This window comes from Brachyistius frenatus, unplaced genomic scaffold, assembly GCF_029030835.1.
Source record: "Brachyistius frenatus isolate BFR_SWC_R1_liver_20210118 unplaced genomic scaffold, ASM2903083v1 Contig_48, whole genome shotgun sequence".
Classification (NCBI taxonomy): Eukaryota; Metazoa; Chordata; class Actinopteri; family Embiotocidae; genus Brachyistius; species Brachyistius frenatus.
The window spans coordinates 144,627-159,396 of record NW_027210647.1 but is presented as its reverse complement, the minus strand read 5'-3'; the positions used below and the strand labels follow the sequence as shown (position 1 = coordinate 159,396).

Genomic DNA, 14,770 nt, shown 5'->3' with positions numbered 1-14,770 from the left:
GTCACCTTTGACCCCTTAATTTCTGAAACACAGCAGCAGTGACAGTATTTATACAATCTGAGGGTTCAGAACCACAGCATACGAAGGGAGACACCCAGCAGCAGGAGACACCCAGCAGCAGGAGACACCAACCCCCCTCCCCCAGCCAAAAGTCCCACGTGATACAGGATGAACATTAATTATTAATTATTAATTATTATTACTACCAGAGTATATAAACTAACATAATAAAATGACATACCGATCAGGCAACGTTTGTCCGTTCCAGAAGGGCATGCAGCGCCCACACCGGCAGCTAGGTACACAAGACGCAGTAACAAAAACTTGACACAATAATATAATAAAACCAGGAGTAATCGAGACCTACCTGCAGTGATCCGCAGGTGAGTCACCTGTGCAGGATATCGTCTGCAACAAGCCTTGTAATTAAGTGATGAAACCAAGGCCCAGAGAGTGAGAAAAGCTCCCTTATGCTACACAAGCAATTGTTTAATGGTGTGTCCTATATTATTAAGTCACTATGTCATTACTAATCCTCGAGAAGATTATTTTTCATACTGGAAAGCCTCCAGCACTTCAAGGTTTAAGTACATAAAAGATGTTCTTAGTTTTCAGTGAATACAACACAGGAACTTATTTTCACAGAAATCAAAGATGTTCAAGAGGGCTCACCTTGTCAGATGAGCTGCTGCATGCGTGTGTCTGCGATGGCCCACTGATCTGTTACTGTGCTCAGGTCCACCTTTATAACACAACCTAATACACCCCTTCCGTGCTTTGCAATCTCAAGCAGGAAACTTGCTGAGTTTATTTAAAGCAGTCAACCTGAACAATGACAATGCCTGAAAAGCCTGAAAGAGAGGCTGTCTTTGCGTGTGGTTCAAATTGTGGTACGCTAAACACTGGACTAATTGTTGCACAGTACACTGCCGCATGTGTAAAATGCATTTAAACTACAGAGATGTGCAAATGTTATAGTCACTAACTAAATGTGAGGTGAAGTGCTTTCAAAACTAATACCATAAATCTTCTTTTTATTTATCAATTAACCTACTACTAAGTGCAATAAATAGCACAAAAAAAAAAAATCAAATTAATATTTGGTAGGACCACGCTTTGTTTTTAAAATGTATACTCGTGCGAAGATGGAGCAAAAGAGCTGCTTCGACCACTCGTCACACCCTCAATATTAGACACGGCCTAAGCCATGCACAGTGAGCCAGCACAACAGGACTCTGGAAGGAGCTCACCTAAATGGAATGCGGTTTTCCATTTTGTTTTACCGGAGACTTGATGTTGCAAGATCTCAAAACCCAAATGACAATTCAACTTAAAACAATAGCGAAAGACTAAAAGCAGATTGGATATCATCACGTCACCATGCAGTTTAGAGTTTTGGGCATTTTATTGCAATGACTCCGTCTCGATTTACCCCTGGGGAGCAAGCACACAGACAGGGAGGGGGTCGGGACTTTGGATGTGTTTGACTGACAGTGGCAGGCAGCTGAGCTCCCCGTTGGTAAATGCAAGTGAAGGACAGAACGTTTTGTTAAAAGCTGTGTCGAAGAGCAGAGGTGATATTGACTGTTGTAGTGTTATAGCTGCAGAGTGCAGGCTCACGGCTAACTAGTTAACGGTAAAATGAAACCATGAGTGAGCACCACGGTCCCTCACTCACTCCGCTAGTTGACAGTTGCATCCTTAAATAACTGTTCACCTAAAGTGAAGACTACAAAGTGGCTGTGACTTGTACACAGTAAAGCTGATATTTATTCATAGATTGCCTATTTAGGACAGACAATTAAGTCAGGTAGCATCATCGTGTAGTCCTTTTCTCAAATTGGCTGATTGATGAACAATTTAAACCTTTCTCATGATCCCAAGATGCACATCTCCTAATCGGAAGGTCTTTTCTTGTAATTATGAGGTCTTGGTTTCATAATTATAAGATCAGAATCTAATTAACAAAAACTTCAAAGAAGAAGAAGAGGCGCGTTGTTGCCTGAATGATGATCTGGCCAGTGTGAACACAATGCCATCCCTATTATCAAATATACTTTCTTGGAATGACATGTAAAAAATGTCTGCTTTGAAAAAGTTCTTAAGAAAATGAACATGTGCAATCCGAGACAAAGAAAAACTCATGTTTATTTAAACAGAATATAGCACATTGCTGAATGAATATAAAACAGCAGAGCTTTTTATCAATTTACACGGCCAACATCATTGTATAAGTGAAGAACAAATGTGAGTATATATTGTATATTAATGTGCGTTTACAAAATAAAGAACAAAAAAGGGCGATTTTAAAAACTGTGAATGTTAAAAATGTTATGTACATCCATACAATGTAATAAACAAAATTCGTCAGTGACTAAAAATATCTAAATCTGTAAAAATCTTTTAAAACTAAAGGTCGACCAATGTTTTGTTTTTCAAGGCCAAGTCCAGTTTCTAGTCATCAAGGAGACTGACAAGCAGTATTTGGAGCCAATATACCTTTTGCAGTAAAAAAAAAAAATTAAAAAAAATTGAATTCTATGAACATAAAACTTAAAAAAAGGGAACATGTCATTTAAAACAATCTTATTACTCACAGAATATTTCTGCTATTAGAGCTTTCTCTATCGAGCATCCCCAGTATGAATGTTTGCAATACAGTAGCAGACTTTCCCATAGATAGATCTCAGGCAGTAGGCTGTGCACTGGCACAGAAGGAGGGCGGTTCACCAGAGGTACATTTGCAAAATGAAACCAGTTCTCACTTGTTGTGGTATCAGCTCATTTTTGTTCTTTTGGATTGTTGTGGTTCCTTCAACTACTGGGTGTTTACAGACTCTGGGAACAGAGGACAGGATAGCCCTCTGGCCTCAGAGTCTGTAATGAGCATCATTGTAATGTCTCCTGTAAATATGGAATTTTGATTGGCCATTTACCCATGATGCATACCCATTTAGATAATGCAGGGGGCCTACACTGAGCTAGACGAGAATAGAGATGGATAGAGAGATGGAGCAGGGACCCCCTACTATATATATTGTATAAAATTGTGTTTTATATTAAACTGGAGGAGTTCAGGAGGCTTGGAGGGACAGGTCCAGGCTAGTCTCGCGCTGTGAGTGAACCGGTGTCCAGCTTGCGAGAGCTCCTGTGTGTCGCTGAATGTGTGCATTTCTGACTGAAAGATAACATCTTCTGCCTCCATTTATCCATTCGTTACAATACCTCGGATTCATGTTAATGTGTATTTAAAGACATTTCAATTTGTGGAAAAATAAATTTGAAAAAAATAAATTAAATAAAATATGAAAAATTGTCTTATCAACCAAAAATTTCACAGACCCCCTGCAGTACCTCCGCGGACCCCCTAGCGGTCGCGGACCCCCTGTTGAAGACCTCTGGTTTAGAGAAAGGCGTCTGTATCAGAGCGATAGGAGGATACTTTTAACCTACTTTACAGATCAACCAAAGTACAAGCTTGAGCAATTGATCAATCCACATTTAAAACCCATGACCTAAAAAAAACCCGAAATGTAATTTCTTTCTATTTTTCTATTATCCATTAAATTTAACAAGAAAAATCTACATTTATGAGAGCAAGACACTTCTTTTTCAGCTCCAAGCCTGAACGATACAAGTGGGCTATTTATTTTTGCCGAGTACTCTTGTCTTTAAATTTAACCTGACTATATTCACACTCCACTTCCTTCCTCGTAATTCTAGGCTCCAATTCTTCATACAGGTTTCCCATCTCCAGTGCGTCGCTCACAAAACTCCTGCGATTTCTCGCCACCCTGCACTCCGCCTCCTCCAGATAGGAGCTGCCAGATGGATTCATGTCCACACACTCGTCTTCCTTCTTGCTCTTCCAAGTCACGCTAGCGTAAATCACGTCACAACTTGCCCCATTCTTCTTTGAGCTGTCACTTGGTGCTTCTGCGTCGTGTTGCCCAGTGCTTGGCAAGTTGGCGGTGTTTATCGCAGAGTTAGTCCCATTGGCGTCATCCTGTGTTGTGCTGGGTACCTACAAGTACACAGAAAATGTTAGTGATACAGATAATCTGATAATCCCAGTGTCATTACCGAAAGTACAAAACGCTGCATGAAAGTACCTCATTTTCCTCTCTTATCAAAAGTTGGCTTGTGTTGATTTCACCCGTAATCTGACTCTTAAGGTTGTGGCAATTCCTCGGAGCCCTGAAAGATATAGTGAAACATTCAGTATCGGTATACTTGGTTTATCTTTGTTTGTCCCATTGCTCATGTTTTAGTACACGTGATAAAAACACTGACAAATCCAAAATAGTAGTTTCTGAAACAAAATACGATTGTAATAGTCAACCAGCTTTACAAGTGGGTCCCATTAGGTTTATTTTCAGCGAACAGTAATAAAAGATGTCTGGCAAGTGATATAAAACACCTCGTGGAGCTTTCAAGAGGCTGAATCATGAAGGCCCAAACAAACACACAGTGACCATGTAGAATGATCATTTACACTTAAAGAATTAAAAAAGCCGGCCAAGTAAAAGTTAGTAATACAATAACTTTGTAGGGGTAGCCCATACATTTTCCAGTTGTTAACCTACCTGATTACAAACAGCAGAACACATAGTAGCACTAGTAAAGCGACAAGTGTGCTAATGATCACGAGAAACATCACTCGATCTGTAATGCAAAATGGAAGATAAAGATCAAATTCAGACAGGTGATTTTCTTGATTAAAAAAATGGATATCCTTTGAAGAGAGTTCAGCTTGGTGAGTTGTTACGTATTTGCATATTAAATGCAACCGGCAGTATATTATAACCGCACTGATCCAACAAAAGTTATTGTGAGCGTGAGGTAACGTAAGAAACGTTGTGAGGTAGTGTAACAGTTGTTAAAATAAAAAAATCCCCCACCATGAAAATTCATGGTCTCCACAACAAAGTGTAATAATATTTACAGGTACAGATAAGACAGACCTTGACTTTCTGCTGAGCTTTGAAGGCTGGTGACACAAAACTTCTGACTGGCAGATCCCAGAGAGTTGATGCTCCGGCAGAGCAAGGTGGAAAGATCTCTCCCCTGTGGTTGGGTCACCGTGATGTCGCTCCTCAGACATGTATCGTTTAGAGTCTCATTGCTGATTGCAAACTTGCCAGATTGATTGACAGGTAGCCCATCCAAATACCAATCTATAGTGGGAGCAGGGTTTCCCATAGCCTCACAGGAACAGTTGACCTGGCCTGCAGTGTTTTTGCAATCAGATGAGGGCAGGATCTGTGGAGGAACTGCAGTGGAAAAAGAGAGAGGAATCAAAGTGAATTCAAATTTTAAAGTAATTCTAAAGTCCCACTTCTGGCATTGATTTAACCCCTAGAAACTAATTCCTGTTCATCAAAATTATATCCTCAGAAGCCTTAAAAGGGCTTAGATGTAACTACACTTTTGCATTAATTTATTATCCACATGGTCCCTGCCTCTGGCTCCACCCATCCCTCAACTGTTTGTATGCAGCTCAAGTAAGCAGCTCTATGGTATGGAAAGCCCCATCCTGCAAGTTGATGGGATGGGTTCCACTAAGTGTTTGACTTATGACACCCCAGTTGTCTGAATCTGTGTTTATATGCCTCCATGAAAGCGACAGCCGTAGGCAGGGGCATTATGTTTTCAGGTTGTCTGACTGTCCGTCTGCTCAGTTCTTCTGAACGCAATATTTTAAGGACGCCTTGACGGAGTTCCTTTACATTTACAACTTCAATTTCATTGGAGCGGTTCATAAGTTATGTGATACATACACTGAACATCTATTTGACTGAGGTTTGAGCATCCAGCTCCAAGATCATTTTCAACCTTGCAGAAAAAAGCACGTTTGACTTTAGATGCTTCAATGTTTAAAACGTGTCCGTTCCCAATAAAAGTCTCCTGGTGTCTGTCAGCTGTGTACCAGGTGTAGTTCCTTACTGCTGGGTTGGCATTACTACTGCATGTCAGAGCCACATTTGTGTTCTCTGGTACTGGACCAGATGGACTGACTGACACTGTGGTGTCTTTAGGTGAATCTGAAAAAATTAGTCTTCAAACATGAAAATATTTGGTATCTATTTGGTGTTGCATTGTCTGTCAGAGGTCCTAATATCTGTATCTTGTAATAATTACACACTGAAAATGCAGATGTTTTTTTTTGATAGGTCATCTGAAATAAAAGCATTGTTTTGTTGTATTATTCTAAAAGTCCAGCATGGAAATCTGGGCTCTAATGATTTGTATTCTTAAGGTTAGCTTTCACTCAGGCTTTGTGAAACAGATGAAGTATGAAATTGAATACATACACTGAACATCTATTTGACTGAGGTTTGAGCGTCCAACTCCAACATCATTTTCAGCCTTGCAGAAAAAAGGACTGTTGACTTTAGATGCTTCAATGTTTAAAACGTGTCCGTTCCCAATAAAAGTCTCCTGGTGTCTGTCAGCTGTGTACCAGGTGTAGTTCCTTACTGCTGGGTTGGCATTACTACTGCATGTCAGAGCCACATTTGTGTTCTCTGGTACTGGACCAGATGGACTGACTGACACTGTGATGTCTTTAGGTGAATCTGAAAAACAAGTAACGAAATATGAAAACTACTGGTATGTATTGGGTGTTACATTGTCTTTCAGAGGTGCTAATATCTGTATCTTGTAATAATTAAGGACTAAAAATTCTGGCAATTCTTTTTATGGTGTATCTAAAAAATAAAGTATTGTTTTTTCGTATTGCCCAATTACTCTAAAAGTCCAGCATGGAAATCTGGGCTCTAATGATTTGTATTCTTAAGGTTAGCTTTCACTCAGGCTTTGTGAAACAGATGAAGTATGAAATTGAATACATACACTGAACATCTATTTGACTGAGGTTTGAGCGTCCAACTCCAACATCATTTTCAGCCTTGCAGAAAAAAGGACTGTTGACTTTAGATGCTTCAATGTTTAAAACGTGTCCGTTCCCAATAAAAGTCTCCTGGTGTCTGTCAGCTGTGTACCAGGTGTAGCTCCTTACTGCTGGGTTGGCATTACTACTGCATGTCAGAGCCACATTTGTGTTCTCTGGTACTGGACCAGATGGACTGACTGACACTGTGATGTCTTTAGGTGAATCTGAAAAACAAGTAACGAAATATGAAAACTACTGGTATGTATTGGGTGTTACATTGTCTTTCAGAGGTGCTAATATCTGTATCTTGTAATAATTAAGGACTAAAAATTCTGGCAATTATTTTTATGGTGTATCTAAAAAATAAAGTATTGTTTTTTCGTATTGCCCAATTACTCTAAAAGTCCAGCATGGAAATCTGGGCTCTAATGATTTGTATTCTTAAGGTTAGCTTTCACTCGGGCTATGTGAAACAGATGAAGTATGAAATTGAATACATACACTGAACATCTATTTGACTGGGGTTTGAGCGTCCAACTCCAACATCATTTTCAGCCTTGCAGAAAAAAGGACTGTTGACTTTAGATGCTTCAATGTTTAAAACGTGTCCGTTCCCGATGTAAGTCCCCTGTTGTCTGTCAGCTGTGTACCAGGTGTAGCTCCTTACTGCTGGGTTGGCATTACTACTGCATGTCAGAGCCACATTTGTGTTCTCTGGTACTGGACCAGATGGACTGACTGACACTGTGGTGTCTTTAGGTGAATCTGAAAAAGTTAACAATTATTTATTTGCATTGTTTAAAGCTGCAACAGCCCATTGTGGGTTCAACATTAAATCATCTTTTGATAGAAACACTTTTGTGGTGTGCAAGTCTCATTAATAACACTGCAATTTTAAAGATCAGGAGTTTTGGGGTAAATAACTCATTAAACCCGTTAAGGCCATGTATGACTTGACTTTTTAGATCTTCTATTTTGTCAGTAGTCAGACAGAATGACCTGGTTCATTTAGACCATTGAAATCCTGATCACACATCAAGGAAATCAGTAATATAACAATTTGGATGAAACCATTTTTCATAGTTAAGTTTTGATTCTAATACACATTTGCAAAGAGGTTGCTTTTGACCAAATACAATCTGGAGCTGCAGCTTTGATTAATCTGTCAAATGATTTCATTTATTAATCAGTTAGTCTAAACCAGGGGTGTCAAACTCATTTTAGTTAAGGGGCTACATACTGCCCACTTTCATCTAAAGCCGGATCCGGCCCGCGGGCCACATGTTTGACACCCCTGGTCTAAACTGTAAAGCCCATTACACTTCCCCATGAACTAAGCTGACATCTCTTTCTAATAACCTGTTTTGTCAGATCAACAGTCCGTAATGCAAAGATGTACAGTGGTACGGTGAAGAAAAAATAACTTAATTTTCTGTATTGTATATATAAATGTAGTATTTTCATTCTTAGAAAAGCAGTGATTTTTTTCACTTAGAAAAGCAGTTCTTTTTTTCTGGCAAAGGAATAATCAATTAATTCACCGATTGTTTCAGTCCAAGTTTTAAAATGTCTGCAAAGATCAAATGAACTCACATGAAATGGAAGCTTTTAAACTTGTGTTAACAAGTGCATCAGTGCTGCCATCTTGTTTCTTGTAGGCAGCAGTGCAGAAGATGTTCTTTTCATGATGGAGGTGAGAAGCAGTGAAGTTCAGAACAGAGATCTTGACTTTAGTTTTGTCCCGTTTCTCCTGCAGTGTTTCCTCACTGTGACCCAGGTTGGAGGTCCATGTCAGAGTTGGAGGATGACGCCAACATGGAGCCGGAGCAGAGCAAGTTAGACTGACTGATGTTCCCTCCTTCACCGTGAGTGTGGAGGGTTTCAGAGTCGGGGAGGGAGGATTATCTGGAAGGAAGGCAAGAGATCAGTCAATAAATGACCGGTAATTTCTTATAAGATTTTCCATAAGTTGTAAAATACAGTAAATTCAAAACAAGGTCGAGGCAACTCCATACACATAATTTGTATTAATTGCAAAAAGATTTAAAAAAAAACAGCCTACCTTTGACTGAAATAGTCACAATAGTTTCTTTAAAATCCCATTTCAGTTCATTCTGACACTCCAGTCTGAAGTAATATCCTTTGCTGTAATGAGGACGCATGTTGGTGAAGGTTGTGGTGCAGTCTTTCTTTGTCAAGTCTCCTGTCACTTCTTTAGTTGTTGCTGGGTTTTCAGAATTGCTGGGAAAGTAACTCCCATCTCCACTTTTCCATTTTGCTTCACAACCGTTATGTAAGTAGCTTTTATAAATGTTCTGTATGTTAAAGGAGCAGGGGATGGTCACACAGGATCCACTTATAACCTCTATAGTCTGTGGCAGAGTGACCCTAAACTCATCACACAGGACACCTGAAACGCAAAACACAGATATTTAAAGAACAGATGGAAACATAGCTTTACAGTCACGGTGTAGTTTTAATGCTCTACTGACGTTCTCTACATTTATAAGTGTTAACATGACTTCTCCTTTTTACACATCAAAAAAACATTAATGCGTATTAAATTACAGGCTGGCCACAGATTGTGGCAGATTACGGCATCTTTCATTTTGAAGGATGTTATCACGGACAAGATACTAAAGTTTGAATGCCTTAATTTACCTACATTATATTATTCTAACTTCTAATAATTTTTTTCCAAGCCAGGTGTTCAGTGGACCACAACTCACCCTGCAGCAGACAGCAAACGAGAAGGAAAGTCAGAGATGTCGCCATCTTCGTTGGTCAAGTCAAGTTTAAAGGAGTCTGAAACAGTTTACATGTTTGGTGCATTACTTTCTTCAAGCAGTTGAAAGACAATACTAACGGTTACATTTTAAGAAATTGATCTGTATATATTTGGTACTTAATATAAGCAAACATAACAGTTTCATAAAGATAAAATTCACACGACAGATCATTTGAAGTGTTGTCAAAAGTCTCAACTGAATCGCAATAAAAAAATGTATCAGTGGTTTAAGCAGATCTCAACAGCAGCGCGATGCAGCAGGTATTTTTTAATACATTAAGGAAATAAAAGATTGAGTATTCCTTTTGAAATGAGTATCTTTTAAAATAAGAATGCATCAACAAAATGAATTAGCACCAATGTAAAACATTTAAGAGTACGTCAGTAACCAATGATGTTAACAACTTGGTAAAAGGCCAATGTTGCCATAGGATCTCACTGTAGAAATAAATGTTCTGCTCTCCAATATTATTTCAGCAATGACAGCACACACTTCTTTTATATAACAAGATTTGAAACATGACAAGACAGAGATCAGGAAGTTAAATGCTTAAAGCAGTGCTGACACGCATTCTTTGTCATTTAATTTGCTGTTATTTGACATTTACATACGTTTCAGTTTTCTAATGTACTCAGTAGCAATATTCTCCCCAAAAAAGGGCTTCAAAGTGTAAAAACTGTAGACAAGAAAATACCTCACTTACTGTTATGGAACTCTAGCACATTTGATGGATTTAAATCCCAATAAATCAAAAAGCATAAATAAATTGCATTATCCTCCCGTTAAATGTTGATATTCAGTTGTGCCATATTGAAAATATAATGACTTACATTTTGGCAGCCTGTAGGAAAGTCAGGTTCCTCAGAAGTGAGGCCACATTTCAAAGAAGCATTCAGTAATCGACTTGAAAAAGAGGAACACATGAAAGCCAATGAAAGTGTGAGAATGTACTTTTTACCCAAAATGGCTGTAAGCTGGACCACCGCCTTTTTTTCTCACCATGATCTCTGCACAGGATAAATGACAGATAGTACCGCTATCAGGTTTTCATCTTTTCAAAACAGATGACCAAACAGATTAAGTGCCATCAAAGGAAATTTCTACTTTTTTTTTTTTCCAGAAGCTAAATTCAACTCCAGCTAAATTCTACTTTCAGGTGTTATAAGTTTTGAACTGTAAACTTTCTTAGTTTTAATCATGAATCTTTGTTAACAATACATACATTTGTGGTATTTGCAAGTGACTTGGCAATATTGTCAGCGTGCGCATTCAGCCTGCAAGCATGAGGACGTTTTTTGGGCACACTTGGATAACACCTTGGCTCTAATGCAAATGCATGATTCACTGCAGATTAGATTTTTGTTGTATAATTTTATTTTTCACAGAAAGTACAAACGTATGATCAAACACAGAATTGCAATTACAGATACATAGACAAAACAAGTATTCATGTCCTTAAAGAATTAAGTCAATACATCATTGAGGAATGAAGCCGACTGTTTAAAAGAAGACGACCCAGCATGAATATTAAGTTGTTATTTAACCCCCTGTAGAGATAGATGTTCCACTCCTTAAAGTGAGGACTGGACCAGTCCCACCTCGACAAAAGTAAAATTACTGCCACCACAAACATCATATAAAAATAAATTATTCAATTTCTGATTAATTTTAAACCAAAATTTAGTTTTATAGGTTTCACTGAAGAGTGATTATTTAAATTACACTTCTGTTCAAGTATTGTGCCCAACACTCTGCTAGAAAACAGATTCATAGACACTCTGTGGATATTTTAGGCATTGCAGGAAAGAGCAGACTGACAAAAAGAGGAGGTTTCGCTTTTTATATCAGCAATACAAGATGTCTTCTGTTAAATTTCTGATAACTATCAAGATCATCTTCAGTTGGAAGAGACGCTCATTTTGGAGTCTGGGCGATGACGTCATACTCCGAAGACGCTGTGACGTTTCTACGATCCAGTGACATGTAAGTTCTGTCCTCTTCTTTGGGTCTCACGTTCCCTCTTGCTTTACTGTGACAAAACAAAAGAAAAAGCCATGTTTATCATCCACTTCATATATTTTCCTCTAAAAGCAGAGTTCTTGTACTGAAGCAACTCAAAAGGTAATAACATGTGAGATTGAGATTAAAGCATGTTTTCACTTATAACCTCCATAGTCTGCGGCACAGTGATCCTAAACTCATCACACAGGACACCTGATACACAAAACACCGATCTTTAAAAAACAGAAGGAAACAGTACGTTACATTTGCAGTGTAGCTTTAATGCTCTACTGCCGTTTTTTCCAAAGTAATTAGTGTTACGACAATTTAGATACTGAAATGTTAATGCTATGATTCAACAACATGGTTTTATTAACTTTAAATGATTGTTATCTAAACCAGTTGTTTCATGAACTTCAACTCACCCTGCAGCAGACAGCCAATGAGAAGGAAAGTCAGAGCTGCAGCCATCTTCGTTGGTCAAGTCAAGTTTATAGAAGTCTGGAGTTTACAGGTGAAACAGTTTACATGTTTGGTACATTACTTCCTTTAAGCAGGAGAAAAGACAATACTAACTTTTAGATTTTAAGAAATGTGTCTGTATATTCTTGGTAATGATTAAAATATAGACATTACCAATGAAAAGACTACTGCTCTAGTAACTTTTATTTTTATATAGACAAAGAATCTTTGTAGATACTTTGTCAAACCTTTGGACCTCATGGATTAGGACTTTTTTTTTACCGGGTTAGAAAGTAGAACTCAAAATCTGTGATACACCTCGTATTTTTCATGTATTCACTGGATAAAACAGGTTAATTGTTTCTTTTAAAATAAACAGTTTCTAAACATGAATGCATTTTGATTTATTAATGAATTCATAAAATTGATTATGGTTAATTTAAATGATTAAACAGAGTACACAGGAGCTCTGGTCAATTCAACAAAAGGCCAATTTTGCCATATACTCACTTCAGAACAAATGAAGCACGCTGTGCGCTCATATTTTGATTATATAATTTTGTTACAGGAAAAATATCTTTTTTATTTTATTGCAGAGGGTAAATGATTCATAGAACCACTATGATGTTTCCAGCATTTGCAAAACAGATCATCAGATTATGTGTGTACTTGAAGATATGTCATTAAACCAAATTTCTATTGTATACAATGGATTATATACAGACACCAAATTGAACTGATCACTCCAGAAAAAATATTTTGTACAGTAACAGTTTCATTGATGTTAATGAAAAGGAAAATAACCAGGTGGAAGTTGTTGTTTTTCGTGTTGATGAGATAAATTAACACTAGGTGGCAGTGTTATAACAGATCAGGACACTGCTGGTTTTTCTTTTGCAAAAGAGATTCAGCAGAGACATAATCATTCATTCTCATGTTTTTGGTAAAGTGGACAAACAAAGAGTCTGTGTAGAGGATTTAGTTTTGTAATTGCCAGACAAACTGAATTGGCAAAAACAAGTTGATTAAAGAAGTGGAGCTGTTAGAAAGACTTAAAGGGTCTCTTGGACCCCAGACAGAATATATTGGTTAATATGAATCCTACTTTAACAAGTTCAGGTCAGAATGTTAGTGTACTTCTAGTAGATGACAGGTAATCTTCACAATAGACCTGTGGTCTTCCTCCCATCAGATCTGTAGAAGATCTTAGTAACCCCTCGATCTTTGTCTGCAGCTCCTTGGCTCTCCCTGCGTTATCTCCTTTCTCCACCTTTTTATCCTGCCACCTGGAGCATCTTCATCACTGACTACAGGGCGTCTGCATTATTCACTGACTCCATCTGGTCTCTGTCTGCCCGGATCTCCTCCACCCAGTCCAGGTGGGCCTGAAGTAACACAAGGTCATCCACAAAGTTTTCAATAATCCTGAGTCCCGGTCGTCGTTGTACCAGCTCCCTGAGCCTCCTCCTTCTCCACCTCTCTCATGTCATTCCCAACATTGCAGAGAAAGGAGAAAATCACTGGTTACAGCATTAATTCACCCTAGATGGCGATAGTATCACACTGAGAACACTGAACAGTCCTTGATGTGTGTTTTAATCTGACGTCAGTGTCTTCAGAGAGATGTTTTTTTGTTGAGGCAGTTGACAATGTTTTCTGTTCCTCTCTCTGCTGACGCCTGTGATATCCAGATATACAGCGGTATTGTGCTCCAGAGAGTTCCACAGCTCCAAAATCCCCTCTGGACCCACGTTATTGCCACACATACTGTAAACCCGAGTAGAACAATTGTATTTCAGTAAAACAAGGACAGAATGCACTAATATTGAAGGGGGCCAGGATACCTGCAGTCCTTGAAAAGTCGCTCGAACCCAGGGTTGGTTTTATTCCATAATACTTCAAATTTAACTCCAGTCTTTTTGACAGCTGAATATAAAATGAGATACTCACTAACGAGATTTGCAGCGATGAAGAGCTGGGTTGGGTGAAAAGATCTGGTTGAACTTCCTTCAGGTAGTTGGATTGTTCTCCAAGTAGCTCCAATAAACTCAGTGGGGCTTCAATTATATTGAGCTCCCTGAAGCACAAGTCAAAACGCAGGTGAAATTGACCATGTTCCCACCAACTCCTATACCAGTCTCTGTCCTGCTACAGTCTTTCCGATACCCACAATAGCCTTTAATTGAACCCTTTTGGGAAGCCGACCTGATGTTCCATAGGCAATGAGTGGCATGTGAATCACTTCTTGGATTTGATTTATTTCTCAAAAGGATTAAAGCCTTAAAGAATGGTTCGTAAACTCTGTATTAAGAGTACTTTGAAAATATAACAACTCGCAGCCATATATAAAACTACCACAACATTAAAAACAAGAAGTATTTCTGCACAAACACTTATTTGAATACATATCTTAAATAGATATTCTGTGTACATTCTGCTGGGGTTTCAGTCTCACACAGTGTTGCCATTGCAGTCATGAGTAACGGCATGAAAGCAGTTTATGCTTGATGTGAAGGCAGCAACTTAAACAACCTTTAAAGAGGTCGAGTTTTCAAACAGTTTACATCTTTAATTAATCGTTTTTATTATTTATTTCCCTCCAGGTACCGGTGACATGCAAAAA

The 14,770-nt window shown here is 38.4% G+C and overlaps 1 protein-coding gene across 1 annotated transcript; it reads right to left on the bottom strand.

The window, feature by feature from the left end:
• Positions 1 to 15: 15 nt before the first annotated feature.
• On the bottom strand, positions 16 to 10,437 carry LOC138623937 (sialic acid-binding Ig-like lectin 14). Its single transcript, XM_069703739.1, has 10 exons — positions 10,388 to 10,437; positions 9,625 to 9,700; positions 8,958 to 9,305; positions 8,489 to 8,800; positions 4,965 to 5,273; positions 4,587 to 4,665; positions 4,113 to 4,197; positions 3,741 to 4,024; positions 242 to 295; positions 16 to 22 (listed from the first exon to the last, which is right to left on the bottom strand). Exons 2-10 carry the CDS (start codon positions 9,668 to 9,670, stop codon positions 16 to 18), a joined length of 1,524 nt encoding a protein of 507 aa, XP_069559840.1. The 5' UTR covers positions 9,671 to 9,700; positions 10,388 to 10,437.
• Between the last annotated feature and the right edge of the window lie 4,333 nt (positions 10,438 to 14,770).